The 14,192-nt window shown below is 66.4% G+C and overlaps 5 protein-coding genes across 5 annotated transcripts in view; 3 read left to right on the top strand and 2 right to left on the bottom strand.

Moving 5' to 3' along the window:
• Positions 1 to 1,091, bottom strand: part of EMIHUDRAFT_463751 (hypothetical protein) — a gene marked incomplete at its 5' end in the record, with an annotated part of 6,561 nt that extends 5,470 nt beyond the window's left edge. Inside the window, 2 exons of the mRNA XM_005774075.1 lie at positions 493 to 555; positions 672 to 1,091. Of these exons, the coding sequence (XP_005774132.1) occupies positions 493 to 555; positions 672 to 1,091 (483 nt within the window). The remainder of the gene's footprint in view (positions 1 to 492; positions 556 to 671) is intronic.
• An 860-nt stretch (positions 1,092 to 1,951) lies between these two features.
• EMIHUDRAFT_101539 (hypothetical protein) lies at positions 1,952 to 2,986 on the bottom strand (the record flags this gene model as incomplete). Its single annotated transcript, XM_005774074.1, has 1 exon — positions 1,952 to 2,986. The coding sequence occupies one exon, from the start codon at positions 2,984 to 2,986 to the stop codon at positions 1,952 to 1,954; it is 1,035 nt and encodes a 344-aa protein (XP_005774131.1).
• A 484-nt stretch (positions 2,987 to 3,470) lies between these two features.
• On the top strand, positions 3,471 to 3,960 carry EMIHUDRAFT_207732 (hypothetical protein; the record flags this gene model as incomplete). Its single annotated transcript, XM_005774073.1, has 2 exons — positions 3,471 to 3,777; positions 3,905 to 3,960. 2 exons carry the CDS (start codon positions 3,471 to 3,473, stop codon positions 3,958 to 3,960), a joined length of 363 nt encoding a protein of 120 aa, XP_005774130.1.
• A 2,074-nt stretch (positions 3,961 to 6,034) lies between these two features.
• On the top strand, positions 6,035 to 7,938 carry EMIHUDRAFT_207730 (hypothetical protein; the record flags this gene model as incomplete). The annotated part of the gene is made up of 3 exons (XM_005774072.1): positions 6,035 to 6,800; positions 6,962 to 6,990; positions 7,432 to 7,938. 3 exons carry the CDS (start codon positions 6,035 to 6,037, stop codon positions 7,936 to 7,938), a joined length of 1,302 nt encoding a protein of 433 aa, XP_005774129.1.
• A 2,082-nt stretch (positions 7,939 to 10,020) lies between these two features.
• On the top strand, positions 10,021 to 11,737 carry EMIHUDRAFT_207727 (hypothetical protein; the record flags this gene model as incomplete). Its single annotated transcript, XM_005774071.1, has 5 exons — positions 10,021 to 10,755; positions 10,924 to 11,118; positions 11,178 to 11,231; positions 11,331 to 11,424; positions 11,688 to 11,737. The coding sequence occupies 5 exons, from the start codon at positions 10,021 to 10,023 to the stop codon at positions 11,735 to 11,737; spliced, it is 1,128 nt and encodes a 375-aa protein (XP_005774128.1).
• Between the last annotated feature and the right edge of the window lie 2,455 nt (positions 11,738 to 14,192).

Raw genomic sequence — 14,192 nt, 5'->3', positions numbered from 1 at the left:
GGGGGGCCTCCCCCGGGGGGGGGGGGGGGGGTTTTGGGTCCCCCTTTCCCCCGCTGTGGGGGCCCCTTTTGGAGGGCTGGGGGTCTTTTGGGGGGGTAGGGGCCCCCCTTTTTTCCCTGGGTTTGGAAATTTGGGGGGCCCTTCAGGTTCAAATGTTTGTCCCCCCCCCCCCCCCTTTCCGGTAAATGGGTGGGCCCCCCCCCCCCCCCCCCCCCGCGCGCGCGCTGGCTGCGCCCTTGCGCTCTCTTCCCCAGGGCGTATAGTCTTGAGCCGTCTTGCGATGTGTGCGTGCTGGCCCCGCGTGCTGGCCCCGCGGCGTGGGGTGTGCTGGAGTCCCTCGCCGGTGTGTGCGTGTGTGCGCGTGCGTGCGTGCGTGTGCGTGCGTGTGTGTGTGTGTGTGCGTGCGTGTGTGTGTGCGTGCGTGATTGCATGCGTGCGTGCGTGTGTGCGTGTGCGTGCGCGAGCGCGAGCGCGTGCGCGTGCGTGCGACACCTCGGAGGCGCGCGTGCCGACGACGCCGAGCGAGTGCCACTGCCGGTTGCCGCGCTCGCCCGCCTAGTGAAGTGCGCGGGGCAGAGGTGGGGTGCGTGCAGTGCTGTGTGTTGCCGGCCGGTGCGAGTGCCGCGACTACGGCCTCGCGCCTCTGCCCACTCGTCGAGCGTGTCGTGGACGTGCAGCACGAAGAGGGCAGTGGTGTTGCGCCGCTCGTCCGAGTGGCTGCCCAGCCTGCGCCCGATCCGGCCGACCACACCCGCCTCCTCCTCCGTCTCCCGCCGAGCCGCCTCCTGCTCGCTCTCGCCAGGCTCAATCCCGCCGCCCGGAAAGACAAACGACTCGGGATGGTTCCGCGAGCGCACGAGCAGGACCGCGAGGCGGCCGCCAGGGTCGCACCGGACGGGCACGGTGGCCGCGCGCGCGCGAGGATAGCTGCGGCCATTCCCCGGCTTGCCGCCACCAGCACCAGTTCGAACGCTCGCGGTGGCCAACGCGGAGGCCGACGCGGAGGCCGACGGTGTGCCTAAGAGGCAGAGCGCGCCGGCGACGGCGGCGGCCACGGCGAGCGTGCCGAGCATGAACCACAGCAGCTCCATGCCGGCGAGACGGCTGCTACTGGCTCCGTTTCGACATTTTATGTGTTGTGAGAGAATTTTCAGAAAAAGAATTTTTCAACCTCGGTCGCACAAGCTAGCTGGTCTTTGAGTCAGCGCAATGGTAGCGCCGCCCTCGACTCAAGGGGCTGCCTTCCACCGTGGCTGCTCCGGCCGGGGGAGGGGGGGAAACCTCCTGTTCCTCGCGGAACGGGAGCAGGCCCCTCCTCGCCCGGTCTGCGAAGCAGGGCGGTGGTCGAGCCATCTCCGCTTCACAACAACCACGCCGCAATCGTCGCCGGCGCGCGACACGTTTCCGTTGGCGGGACTGTCCTGGTCGAGAGTGTGTGCCGCCGAGGCGGGACCACTCGGGGACAGTGCTGACGGGACGCGGCTTGGGAGACGTGCGACCCCCCAGGCTAGATGGAGTAGTCACAGATAAGCCGGATGAAGATTCTGCCCCACACAGCCCCTTACCCCTTCACCCTCGCCTCCCTGCTTGGTGTTTCTGAACACGTAGTCGTCCACGCTGTGGAGGTTGTGTGCGCGGGTTGTGTCTGGGAGGGAGGGAGTGGGGTGCAGGTTGCTCACCCACGGCACCGGGCCGGTGCTTGCACTTTGAATGCCGTGGGGCTCCTGCCCGTGTCCCGGGCGTGGAGATGCGAGGGTCGCCCCCCCTTGCACGTTTACCTTACCTTACCTTACCCCTCTAGCGTGTCTAGGTAGAAAATCTCGAAAATGAAAAGAAGTAGAAAAACCGCGCAAATCAACCGCGCAAAAACGGCGCGTGGTGTCGTTTGAACACGTCGCTGGCGCCACCGGCGCCGCCACAGCCTAAGCCGGCGGCGCCGCCACAGCCTTCTTCACACGCCTCGCTCCGTGTACACCGCCCACCCAAGCAGCCTCAGGAGGCTCGAGACGCGGCCGCCCTGCAGGAGCGACAGGAGCGCTCCAGCGCCGAACTCCGTCGGCGAGTCAAACAAGGGCGGCCGCGACGGCGCGGCGGCCACGGCTTGCTCCGTGTCCTCCTCCTCCGAGGCCACCGAGTCCGACTCGGAGGTTGCGTCCGAGCCGCCCCCCGTTCTCGCCTCACCGCGCCTCGCCTCCTCCTGCTGCCAGATTTTGATGAACCGATCCATGCTGAAGCGGATGAGCTCCATGCTCCTGGCGTGGTGCTGCAGCAGGCTGGCGTCGTCAATCAGGACGCCGTTCGGCGGCTCTGCGAGGTGCGGCGAGGCGAGGAGCAGCGGTGCGAGCCTCGACGCGTACTGCTTGGGCTGGCAGAGGCCGCCCTCGAAAAAGACATACTTTGGGCGGAACTGCAGTATGAACCATATGTCAGTGGCGGCCATGGAGTACGTGGAGACGACAACCTCGATCGACTGTCCTTGGGCAAGCCGGTGCCCGAGACTTGCAAATCCTGCGTAGCGCTGTTCGGGCCGGCCGCCGTTGGCGAATGCCGAGATGCCGTCGCGCGCGAATGCCGCGAGCCAGCGTTGGTGAGCCGCGGCGGGGGCCAGCACGACGTAGAGCCCCCTCAGGCGCATCGCCTTGTGGTGCGCCACGAGCGCGGCGCAGGACGCATGCACATGCGGCAAGCGGCTGTCGAGCAGGCCGTTCAGCCCCTGCTCGTAGATGGCCCGCATCCACCGCGAACCCGGGTCGGACTCGTCATCCGGCAGTGACTCCACCCGGCCACGCAGGTAGACGCAGTTCTTGGTGAAGCTCTTCCAGCCGCGCGGCGGCGTCTTTGCGGCGCGTGCCAGCTCATCCTTCCAGCGCTTGCACACGAGGCGAGCGCACTTGCAGCGGCGCAGCGCATCCTCGCGCAGGAGGATGCCGAGGATGACGCCTAGGAGCTCGTCGGTGCTTAGCACCTCGTCGCAAAGTGACGACATGTCCCTCGATCTCTTCGGCGAGACACTCTTCGGCGAGACACTTGACTCCGTCCAGCAAACCTCGAACCTCGCGCCGACTCGCCGCCGCCACCCTCGCAATGTGGGTACCCGGTTACAGGCGTCGTCAGGTTCTCGCTCATCTACCCACCCTCCTCGACCTTCCCGACGATACCAGCGGGACCGCCTCCACCTAGAAGACTGGTGCTGAGGGGTGGGCGTTGGGGGAGAGAGATTCTTCTTTTCTTGGGCGTTAACATATTGCTAAAAATCTCTCTCTCTCTGGGCGTTGGAGTGGGCCGTGGCGGTCGTGAACTCCGGCTCGTCCGTCGTGGTACGTGGAGCCCGGGACAGGCTCGCCGGTCGAGAGGCGCTCAGACATAGCAACTTGTAGACGTGCTGCACACACAATATACCTACAACTGCACACGCAAAATAAGGGACGTCCGCCGCAATTCGGACAATGTCTAGTCCCAAAACGCGCCACATGACGCCCACCGCCGCCGCGTCGGTCGGCGCGCGCCCGACGCCGACCATCACCACCGACCGACGGCTCGCACGGCCGTGCGGTGAGCAAAAATTTGGGTCGCTGCGCGCCTGCCGGATGCTCTGCGACGTCTGGACGCTCGCCAGAAACGCCAGGAAGCTTGCCTTCCACCCCTGGGCCCGAGGGCGAACGGCAGTGGTCGGCAGCCTCTGCGACGCTCCGATCGGCTCCTCGACCTCATCGCCTGCGACGAGCCAGCATGGCTCGTCGCTCGACGGCAGCCTGCTCAGTATGCTCTCGGCATTCTGTACAGCCTCGCCAGGCTCTCTGTGACGGCCTGCAGGGCCGGCGCGGACCGCCTCGGGCGCGATGGCCCTCCTCAGTACCTACCTCTTCGATGCCTGTCGGCTCTCCAATCTCGTCGCCGGCGGCAGGCCCGCATGGCGCGCTGCTCGATGGCAGCCTGCTCAGTATACGCCTTGGACAGTGACTTCTGCCTCGCTGCTCTTACTGCAGCCGCCTCCGGGGCCGGCGCCAGCCGCCTCGCTTCGCCAGTGCTGTCTACGCCGGCGACACGCGTGTCGGCTCGCCGCCCGCGTCGCCCGCGGCGGGCCCGCATGGCGCGCCGCTCGTCGGGAGCGTTCCCAGCAGGCTGTGCAGGGCAGTCTGCCTCACTCAGGGCGCCGCCGCCGCCGCGCGGGGCCGCCACCGGCGCTGCTGCCGTGAACACTGCCACCGTGTACGTCGCCATCGCCTCTCTTCGTCGCCGATCTCGCCGACGCCGCTCGCCGCTCGCCGCCGCCCTGCCCTGCCCCGCCCAGCCCTCGCACAAACAAACCAACACACACACACACACACACACACACACACACACACACACACACACACACACACACACACACACACACACACACACACACACACACACACACACACACACACACACACACACACACACACACACACACACACACACACACACACACCTCGAGCGCCCCGCGCCCTCCCGCCCAACGCCCTGCGCCTCACGCCTCGCGTCCCACGCACGCCCCGCGCCCCGCGCCCCCTCACCTCGCGCCTCACGCCTCCCTCCCCACCCTCTCAGGCATTTCTCCTCCCTGCTGCTCGCCGACTCCTCCTCCCCCCGCATGACCGACGACTACCCGTCCTTCGGCGACTCCTCCCTCTTCGGCGCCAACGCCCACTACCCGTTCGGCCCGGTGAGGGGCGGGAGCGCAGCCATTCCAACGGCTGGGAAAGTTTCTGAACGGCCGTGCATGCGCCTGCATGCCGGCTTACTAAGGAGGTCCCTTGCTCCGGCTCCTCTCTCGGAAGACGCGCGCCGGCCTGGGGGACTCGCTTGCGATCCCGCTCCAGCCAGAGGCCGCGTGAGGCGTGTGGGACGGTGTACGCGGGGGCTTGGCCCCAAGTGCACTGGCCTCGCGTCTCGAGGGGAGGGCGGCTCGTAACTGAGGTTCGCCGTCAGGGACAGTCGTCCTCCCCTCCCTCCGACGTCCTCTACGAGGGGGGACTCCGAACGGCCGAGCATGCCCTCGCATGCCGGACAACTAGGTAGGTCATAGACCTCCCCCCCTCTCCGAGGGCAGAGGCTGCCGCCTCTCGGATACTCGGCCATTCCAACGGCCAGGCCGCTCGCTTAAGGCTGATTGGCTAGACGAGCGGTCTACCTCCAACGGGGCGGTCTGGATCACGGGGGATGACATCCTGCCTCCCGGCACGCCGGGAGGAGGTGGGTGCTCCGCCGCCGGACCGCCCTCTCCACCACCCTCGCCCAGGGATCTACAATGCTGTCTTAAGGTCCGACCTGTGGGCTCTGCCTGCGCTCGGCACCGGGCACCGCCTCGGTATACAAAATGCGCCTGCGGGCGGACCCTCACAGATCACAGATCACACGCAAAACATGGTATCGTTCATGCGTTCCCGACCACACACTGGTGCCTCTCAGAGGCGATGGTACCAGTACCACTGGCGGTTACTGGACCGTCACGTGTTTGACGACGTTGAACAGTGTTTGACCACGGCGCTGTTCACAGCGCGCGGACGGCGGTTCTGCGAGTCCCGCTCAGCAGGACTTTTGAGAGAGAGATTTTTAGCAATACCAAACTTGTGTTTTGACTTTTGAAAGCTTGCTTGTGGCAAGTTATAGACGCTCGTATCGACCTCAGAGACCCAAACACGAATTAATAATTAAGGCTCAAAGTATGGTCAAACAACCGTTGAACAAACAGGTCAAACAACGATATCCGACTAGTGCGACCGCTCGCTAGACGGCGGTCTCCGCCGGCCCCAACCAAGGCTGCCCAGCCCCAGTACCACACCGGCCACGTGCACCGTAGCGCTGGAGTCGGTCAGTGAGGCACTAGACGGGCTACGGAACCATGCGCGCGCGAGCACTTGGAGTATCCGGGGCCAAGTCATCAACCTCACATCCAGGGTCAAGTGAAGAATTCTTGCACGCGCCAGTTCGCACCTGTGTCGAGCCGCGGCGTAAATTCTTTTCTCGCACGCCCAAAGGCCGCCGCCCTGCGCGCCATCCCTCGCCAATGAAAGGAGCGCGCGGACGTACAGCGGAAGCGCTTGCGCGGGGCTGCCGCGACATTACTGGCGCCGCGTCACGTGCTGGCAGAAAGCTCGATTCAGCGCTCGAGTTTCAGCAAGAGCAGACCGACGCGGTTGTGAAAGGCCTGCTCGACCGCGCCCTGCAGCACTCCGTCGAGAAAGTCCTGCGGGCGTTTGGCGCGTCCTTGAAACGAATGCTCAAGCCGCCGTACGCCAGCCGCTGGATGGAGCGTCTCGCGGACCAGGTCTTTGCCGGCGCGTGGCCGGACCTGAAGGAGACGATCGAGGAGTCCATCATGGAGACGGCCGGCCGCGCACGCGCCAAGGAGAAGCGGAGGCAGCTCTTCCACTGGGCACGGCGACCGCGCCTGCAGTTTGGCGCGTGGAACTGCGTGCGCGCGCGCGTTCTCCACTCGCTCAAGCCCGCCGACGGCAACAAGCTGCGCAGCGTGGCGGAGCGGGACGGCGTGGCGCTCGGGGTCATCCTTCTCAAGATGAGCCCCGCGTTTGGGACAAACGTGCTTGTCTTCATCCTGCTGTTTGTGCTCATCGACAAGAGCGACGAGTCCCAGCTCGTGGGCTACATCCTCTCCTTCAAGTCGTTCCAGTTCATCTCGGGCGTCTTCTCCGCCTCCTCCATCGCATATGCGTTCCTCTCGTGCCTGCAGCGCGCCGCGGACGGCGACCCAGCCTCCTGCGCCGCGATGGCGCCCGCGCTGCCCCTCTCAATCGCGCTGCTCGAGGTGGCTCGTGTAGCGCTGCTGGCCATGTCGGGGCTGCTGCTTGTGGGCGGCCGCGCCTTTGGAGGCCCCTCGCCCTAGAGAGAAGCGGAGTACGGGCTCGTGTGTTCCAACTAGCGCTCGAGAGCGAGGCCGCATTCCCGCCCTGACCTCGGTGTATCCGGACCGCAGGCCCCGAGGAGCTGCTCGCCCTCGAGCAGGTCCGAGTGGACAAGGCGATGGGCAAGCTCGGAGGCCGTGCCGCCGCCGCCGCTGCACCCGGCGGCGCGGCGCCGTCGGCCGGCCGGGGGTACGTGCGGCTGCGGGCGGAGGCCGCGCCGCCCAGCCACGAGGAGGTTCAAGGGGCGATCGCTGCTGCTCGCATCCGATACGGGGTCCAGAGGCGCCGCGGAGGCCCTTCGCCCTAGATACGGAATACGTACTCTTTTGTTCGAACTGGACACGTCTTCTGCTGTCCCTGCACAACACCGTCTCCCCCCCTGACTCGGTGTCTTCAGCACGTAGGCTTCCTGCCCTACTTCCTGCTATACGATGCGGTTGTCCTCGTGCTCATCGCCGCCGCCCTCGCCGCCAACGCCGCCGTGGCCACCGCTCGCGGCCGGCCGTCGTGGCTGCTCTGGTGCTACGCCTACTATGCCAAGCTGACGTGGGCTCTCCTCTCGCTGCCCTACCTGGTCTTCACCGTGCCGCTCCTCGGGCGAGCGCTGCACCGTGCGAGGCCTACCGGCTACGACAAGGAGGGGCAGCTGGTCCCGATGCTCTCATCGGCGCTGATGAAAGCAAAGATGGCGCGAGACCAGCAGAGGAGGCGGGCGGCAGAGTTGCAGGCGGAGAGGCTGTCCGTGGCGCGCGACGACGACGGTGCGGCGGGTCGAAGCTCGATCGTGGAGAAGGGCGGGCTGTTCCCTTTCTTTGGCCCGGCGACCAAGGCTCGCTCTGCAGTCGAGATACAGCGGATTCAGCGCGGCCGGATCACGCGGAGGCGGGCGCGCGCGCGATTCCTGCGGCACGCTGTCTCGCTGACGACGCCGGTCGGCCTCTTTGTCTCTGCGTCGAGCATCGAGCAGTGGTTCATTAATGAGGACACGGACGCCGCGAAGCTCAACGTGCTCCTGAGCGAGGACTCGTGCGGCAATGCGGCCGAGTGAGAGAAGATCAAGAAACGCAGACTGGACCTGGACGAGCCCGCTCTCTTTTTTTGCGCTGAATTACGGCAGGTACTACGCCGCATGTGGGGACGCGTGTACGTACAGGCAGGATTTTGAGTCAAAACGCGTCTCTCTCCGTCCGTGGAGTGTGAGCGGGGTGCCTGTAGGGGCGGGTGTGCAGAGCGGGGCCCCAGCGCGCGCAGCGCGGGCCGCGGGGCGGCCGCCCCGCGCGCGCCCCGCGCCCCGTGTCGAACGGGACGAAGGTCGAAGCTCGAACTCGAAGCGGCACGGCCACGACGTGCGGCCGCGCGTGAAAACGAGTGAGCAAAGGAGCATAATCTTTGTACAATTTGTAGTCACGCGCACACGCATCGCCGGGGCACCCCTCGCTCCTCGGTCCCGGCCGCTGGACGAGCGCCTGTGGCTGTGCCTGCACCCCCCACCCCCTCGTACCGCGTCATGGCCTACAGCGACACTCAGCCGACCAACTCGGCACTGGTGCAAGACTGAGCTAGAAAGTATGACCAAAGGAGGATATTGAGTGAAAAGACAAAGAAGAGAGCGGAAAGCAGGAGCACGCTCAGCTGATTTGCCGCAAGCCCTTGGCGGACGGCGAAGAAGTGATTCGCCACGAGGTGAATTGCACTTCCCTTTCGTGTGAGAGGCTGATTCTCACCGGCTATCAAGGTCGGATCCTCGATGTCTGGGTACGATTCTGTCTTTTTCAAATTCTCTTGCACTGGCGTCGGCACAGACACGTCTGGTTTCTCAATCGGTATTCGCGCCGAGAAGCCCGATGGCGGCGCGCCCAGCAACTTGCCACCGTTGCGCCCTTTGCCACGCCCCCCAAAATCGTCATCCACTAGCGACCAGGGGCTGTCCATATATGGCCGTGGGACGAGAGGCGCTTGGTCTCGTGTGAGGGGAGACGCCACAGCTGCGACGAGGGAGGCACAAGTAGTAATTCGGCGCCCGCTTTTGAAGCAAAATTTTCGACTGCCAAAAAAACCGCCGTCCCGACTGCGAAGAGAGAAGGAAGAGGCAGACGCCCAAGGGTGGGCGACGGCTAGCAACACACCTTCCTTCCCGTGAAATCCCTGTGTGGTGGCGGCGTGCCGTCCTCCCATCCCTCCTTTGGGTTGTATGTTTTATTTCTTTCTTTTTGGACGGTCGCACCCGCTTCTCCGCGACAGCGATTGGCACCGGGGCGGACAACCCCACGTCGACGACCGGTCTGACCTCGCTGCAGCTTGCCAGATCGGTGACGTTCTACTTCGCATCAACCAGCAGCTTCACGATGACACTCGGTGCGACCGCTGCTAAGTTTAATTCGGGACGGAACTTCATGTTCTCCTTCACGTCCCCCTTCCCAGTCGCTTGCGCGCCTCCGCCGTACGCCCCGCCTCCGCCTACATCTGCCCCGTCGGCAGCGCCGTCCGCTTCGCCCTCTTCGGCTCCTTCGAGCCAGCCTTCTGCTGCTCCAACCTCGGCGCTCTGTCGTCAGCTGCCAGCTACCCTGCGCTCCCAACCCATCCACCTCGCCGCGTGGCGCGCCGCGCAATCTCGGTCGATCTCGCGCAATCTCGTGCTTTTCTTTTTAGGTCTCTCCCGGCGAGCCTGGGTTCGGACTTTTTGCGGGGTATGGACTATGGTATGGTACTAACGCTCCAACCCACCTCGAGACAATATCCCCCCGCCTGCTGACAAACGCAGCCTCCCGGAGACCGGGGATGGGCGGTCAGGACCATGCCACCCCACCCTTTGATTGATTGATTGATGGGAAGGCGAAACACAGTCCGACCAACGACTGGGACACCAACGCGGTATGGGTGGACGCTAGACGGGCGATGACGGTCACACAGGAGCGACACACAGAACCACAAGACAAGACACTCAGCCGAACTGACTGCGACACATCCTGAGCGAACTTCCCTAGTCACCCGCGGCCGGACTCCATCCGGCACGCGTCGCTGGGCGCTCAGAGCTGCGTCCCCTGCTCGCCACCCCGACGCCCAAGACCCTTTGGGCCGCGTGAACCATACCATACCCCGCAAAAAGTTGGAACCCTGAAGGACGCGGATAATGGCCACCTGCACCCGCCCGTTGCTCCGGCTGCTCCGACTGCTGCTAACCGCTGGCTGCCCCACGGCCGCCGCGCTCGCCTCTCTGCCGCCGCTCGAGAGCGCCTCCCATCGCGCTGCTCTTGTGAGCAGCGTGCAGCGCATGGCAGCGCCGGAGGTGTCGGCGCTCGTGGACGACTTGCGTGCGGCTGGCAGATGCGGCCTCGCGTGCGAGGTGCTCGTGGCAGGCTGCAACAACGACCAGCTGCCGTGCGCACCCACCTTCGACGCGCTGGCCGCCAGGTTGAGGCGCGACGGACGGCTCGACGAGGCGTCCGAGGCGCTGACCGCTTTCCACCGGGCCGGCGGCGTATCGAACCCGAGCCAGTCGGCCGCGCTCATGGCGGCGCTCGCGCGTGAGGGCCGCACGATGGAGGCGCTCTCGCTGCACAGCCTCGTGCGCGCCGACAACCGGACGAGCGCTATGCTGCTCACCGCCCTGCTGCAGGCGGGCGAGGTGGCGGGCGCAGGCCGCCTCGCCTCGGAGCTGGGTGCGAGCCTGCGCGGGGGCGGCGCCTCCCCCGACCTGCCCCTCTTCAACGTGATGCTGCAGTCCCTTCTTCGGTCCGGCCGCGCGAGCGAGGCCTCCACCCTCCTCTCCGCTAGCGGCTCCTCGAGGCTCAGGCCGTCGGCACGGACGCTGCACACGCTGCTGCACTCCTTCGTCTCGGCGGGCGAGCTGCCCGCCGCAGTTGAGGTCTTCAACTCCTTCTGCGGCGGCGGCGGCGCCCCCTCGGCCGCCTCCTTCAACCTGCTCATCGGCGCGTTTGCGCGCAGAGGAGAGCGGCTCAACGCAGACAGCCCCGCGCGCGCAGACGGCGCTAACTCATTAGCTCGTCGGTGAGAGTTAATTCGTGCTCATTAGGCGGAGAGCCTCGCGCGGCAGATGGCGAGCTCCGGCGCAGCGCCCGACTCGTACACGCTCAACGCCCTCCTGCGAGCGAGCGCCGCGACCGGCCAGCCGCGCCGCGCCCTCGCCCTCTACCGGCTGCTGCACCGCTCCCACGGCGTCGCACCCGACTCGGCCACCTTCTCGCTCCTCGCCTGGGCCCTCGCGCCAGTCGGCGCATCGGGCCGCGGTCTTTCTGGTGTCAGTGCGTGTCTTTCTTTCTGTCTTAGGCCCTCGCGCCAGTCGGCGACGGGCCGCGCGCGGCGCTGCTGGCGCGCGAGTGGGTCGAGAATGGCGGCGCCGGCGCCGGCGGCGCAGGTGGCGGCCTGGCCGACAGCGGCCTGGCCGGCACCCGGGTTCCTTTTAGCGCGTGTTTCTTTTAGGCCCGGCCGACAGCGGCTTGGCCGACAGCACCCCGGCCGACAGCGACAGCGCGGCCCTCGCCGCTCGACCCGGGAGCCGGCAGCGCCGACGCCGGTCGCTCGACGGCGCCGCATGCAGCGCGCTGCTCCGCGCGTGCGCCGACGCCCCGCGGGAGCGGCGGCGAGAGGCCGCCGACGCGGCGGGGTGGGTGTGGCGCCACTTGTATGAGCGCCGGATCGAGCCGTCGGAGTGGGACAGAGTCCACACCGTGCGGGCGCTCGGCGCGGCCGGCGACGCGGTCGGCGCGGCGCGGCTCGTCGAGGAGAAGGCTTGGAGATCACCTGCGCTGCACTGGGTGGCTAGCACTGCCTTGGCAGGCGCTCGGTCCAACGGTTGCAATGAGAATGTAGATGGGAGGGACGTTTGAGAATACTGGGCGGTTCGGGAGGGTCGGCGTTTCCTTCGCCCGCCGCGCGCCCGCGCGCCAAGATCGCAGACTGTCTCGAGTGTCAAAATTAATACAGTGCGTGCTCTTGCCTTAGAAATCGGTGTTTAGAAATTGGCTGCTGGAAATTTGGCTGATTTCCCTGGCCGAAATAGAAATCGGCTGCTGGCACGAGGCCGGCCCGATTTCTCTGATCTGCCGCGCCGCAGGCGCGAAGAAAATTTTAGAAATCATACGACTTTTTACATTTTAGAGAGAGGTCGTTCTTTCACTTTCTTCTCAGTCTACAGTCATGGTGAAACGCAATTTTCACCCTCTCTATAGTGTGAACAGTGTGAGTCTTGGGCCCGGGGTTGTGTCTTTGCGTGAACAGTGACGCAACACGTCAAGTCCCTCATGCTCAGCTCTCTGGCGCCGGCTCCAGCAGGAGCCACCACTCGCTCGCGCCATAGTTGTCGGCGGCTAGCTTGCACGCGACACGGCCCGCGAGGTGCTTGGTGCCCGTCTCTTTCTGGGAGTACATGACGATGTGCGTCGCGTCAGGCTGACGCCACGAGGAGCCCACGCCGAAGTGCTGCACGGTGCCAACGTACCAGCCGGTGGCGCCGTCGAGGAGGTGCGCGGCGAGGATCTTGCGCCGGCACAGCGCGCGCTGCTCGTCGTCGTTCGCCAGCGGCGGGCACGTCGCCGCATAGACGTAGCCCTTCGGGGGCATTGCCGGAGCCTCGCCGCATGCCTGCATGCGCACGGCGGTGTCGTCCTCGTCCTCGTCCTCTGAGTCCTCCATGCCGTCCTCCGCCTCCTCCTCGCCCTCCTCCTCGCCCTCCTCCTCGCCCGCCGCCTCGTCGACATCGGCGAGCTCCGCCTCGTCCTCGTCCGCCTCGCTCTCCCCGCCGTCCGATCCGCCGTCCTCGTCCTTGAAGGTGTAGTCCGTCACCCCCTGCACGCAGATGTGCTCGTCGCCGGAGCCGTCGACAGTCATGAGCAGGCCGAGGCTGCGCGCCGACTTCTCGAAGTCATACGTGGCGCAGAGCGTCTCCCACGCTCGGCCCGCGATCTGCGTGATGAGCGAACGCTTCTGCCACGCCTTGAGGCCACCCTCCTTGGGGCCCTTGGTCCAGCGCTCGAGGTGGCCCGGCTGCTCGAGCCACGTGTCCATCTCGTCGCCCATCAGGTTCTTGAGGCGGACGCCGATGCCGCCGTCGATGAGCATCAGCTCGCCCGTCGAGCCAGTCGGCAGCAGGTGGCGGTCGCAGTGGGCGCGGCGCTGCAGGTTGCGCAGGTGCTCGGGCGTCGTCTGGCCGGAGAGGTTGTCGAAGATGGCGACGCTCCGCTCGCCCGCGGCGCGTGCGGCCGCCGTCGCCTCGCGCATCTCCACGTCCGCGAAGTCCTCGCAGAGCTGGTCGTCAGCCCACGCCTTCGGCTGGAAGCGCACCTGCACGTCGGAGTGGCGCGCATCTCGCTCATTCTGCGAGATCTGCTTGCCCTGGCCGCGAAAGATCACGCACAGCTTGGGCTGCCCGTGCCGCGGCATCGAGGCGTCGCCGTTGCTCGCGCGCGCGACGATCTGCAGCGTGCAGAAGCGCTTGCCGTCGTCAGCCTTCGCCCCCGCCAGCCAGACGCGCTTGGCGCCCGTGTCGTCGTAGGTGCGCCCATCGCCCGCTCGGAGGTTGCACGGCACCTGGTCGACGCTCAGCCGGTTGCGCGGCAACCAGCGTCCCCACTTTGGGTCGAGCTTCTCCTGCAGGCCGCCACGGAGGCGGCGACGGAGGCGCGCGTGCCAGCGCTTGATCTTCGGCAGCCGCACGAGGACGGACTCGGCGCGGCTGTTCGACTTGCGCCGGAGCGACATGCCGAAGCGCCGCGCGAACGACCGCAGCCACCACTTGGACGCCTTGAAGCCGTCGGCCACGTCGGCGCCGGCGAACTCGCGCACGAGGCGCTTCATGGAGACGCGAAGCCATTGGCCGGTCACGCGCTCGCCACGCGTCCGCTTGTCGCGGTAGCGCTTGTGCAGCTCCACCTCGACCGCAGCGAAAGGCGGCGCGCGGCCGCGATGGAGGGTCGTCCGCCGTGCGCCGCGCGACTGGAACGTCGCCATCGTGCCGGTGCGGTGCTTCTGCTTACGGCTGACGCGGTTCTCGTGCTGCAGCGCCATGTGCAGCTCGTCCTCCTTGCCGCCCCACTTGGACACGAGGGAGGGGTGTACGCCCTTGTGAATCTCCGACGTCTCGATGCCGGCGCCACGCCAGCCACTCGGCGCCTTCTCCCAGCGCTTCTCGAGGCTCTGCAACCTGCGCAGCGTGCGCACCACCTCGAGCTTAAAGTAGAGCGAGTGTTTCATGCCCTTCTTCTCGCCCTGGCGGAGCCCACTCTGCTTGATGCCGCCATCCGCGCGCAGCTTTGGTGCTTTCCAGTTTGCGCACTTAGTGTTGGC

This window comes from Emiliania huxleyi, assembly GCF_000372725.1.
Source record: "Emiliania huxleyi CCMP1516 unplaced genomic scaffold EMIHUscaffold_32, whole genome shotgun sequence".
Lineage (NCBI taxonomy): Eukaryota > Haptophyta > Isochrysidales > Noelaerhabdaceae > Emiliania > Emiliania huxleyi.
Note: the sequence above shows the minus strand (reverse complement) of the source record. Positions and strands in the feature narration are given on the sequence as shown.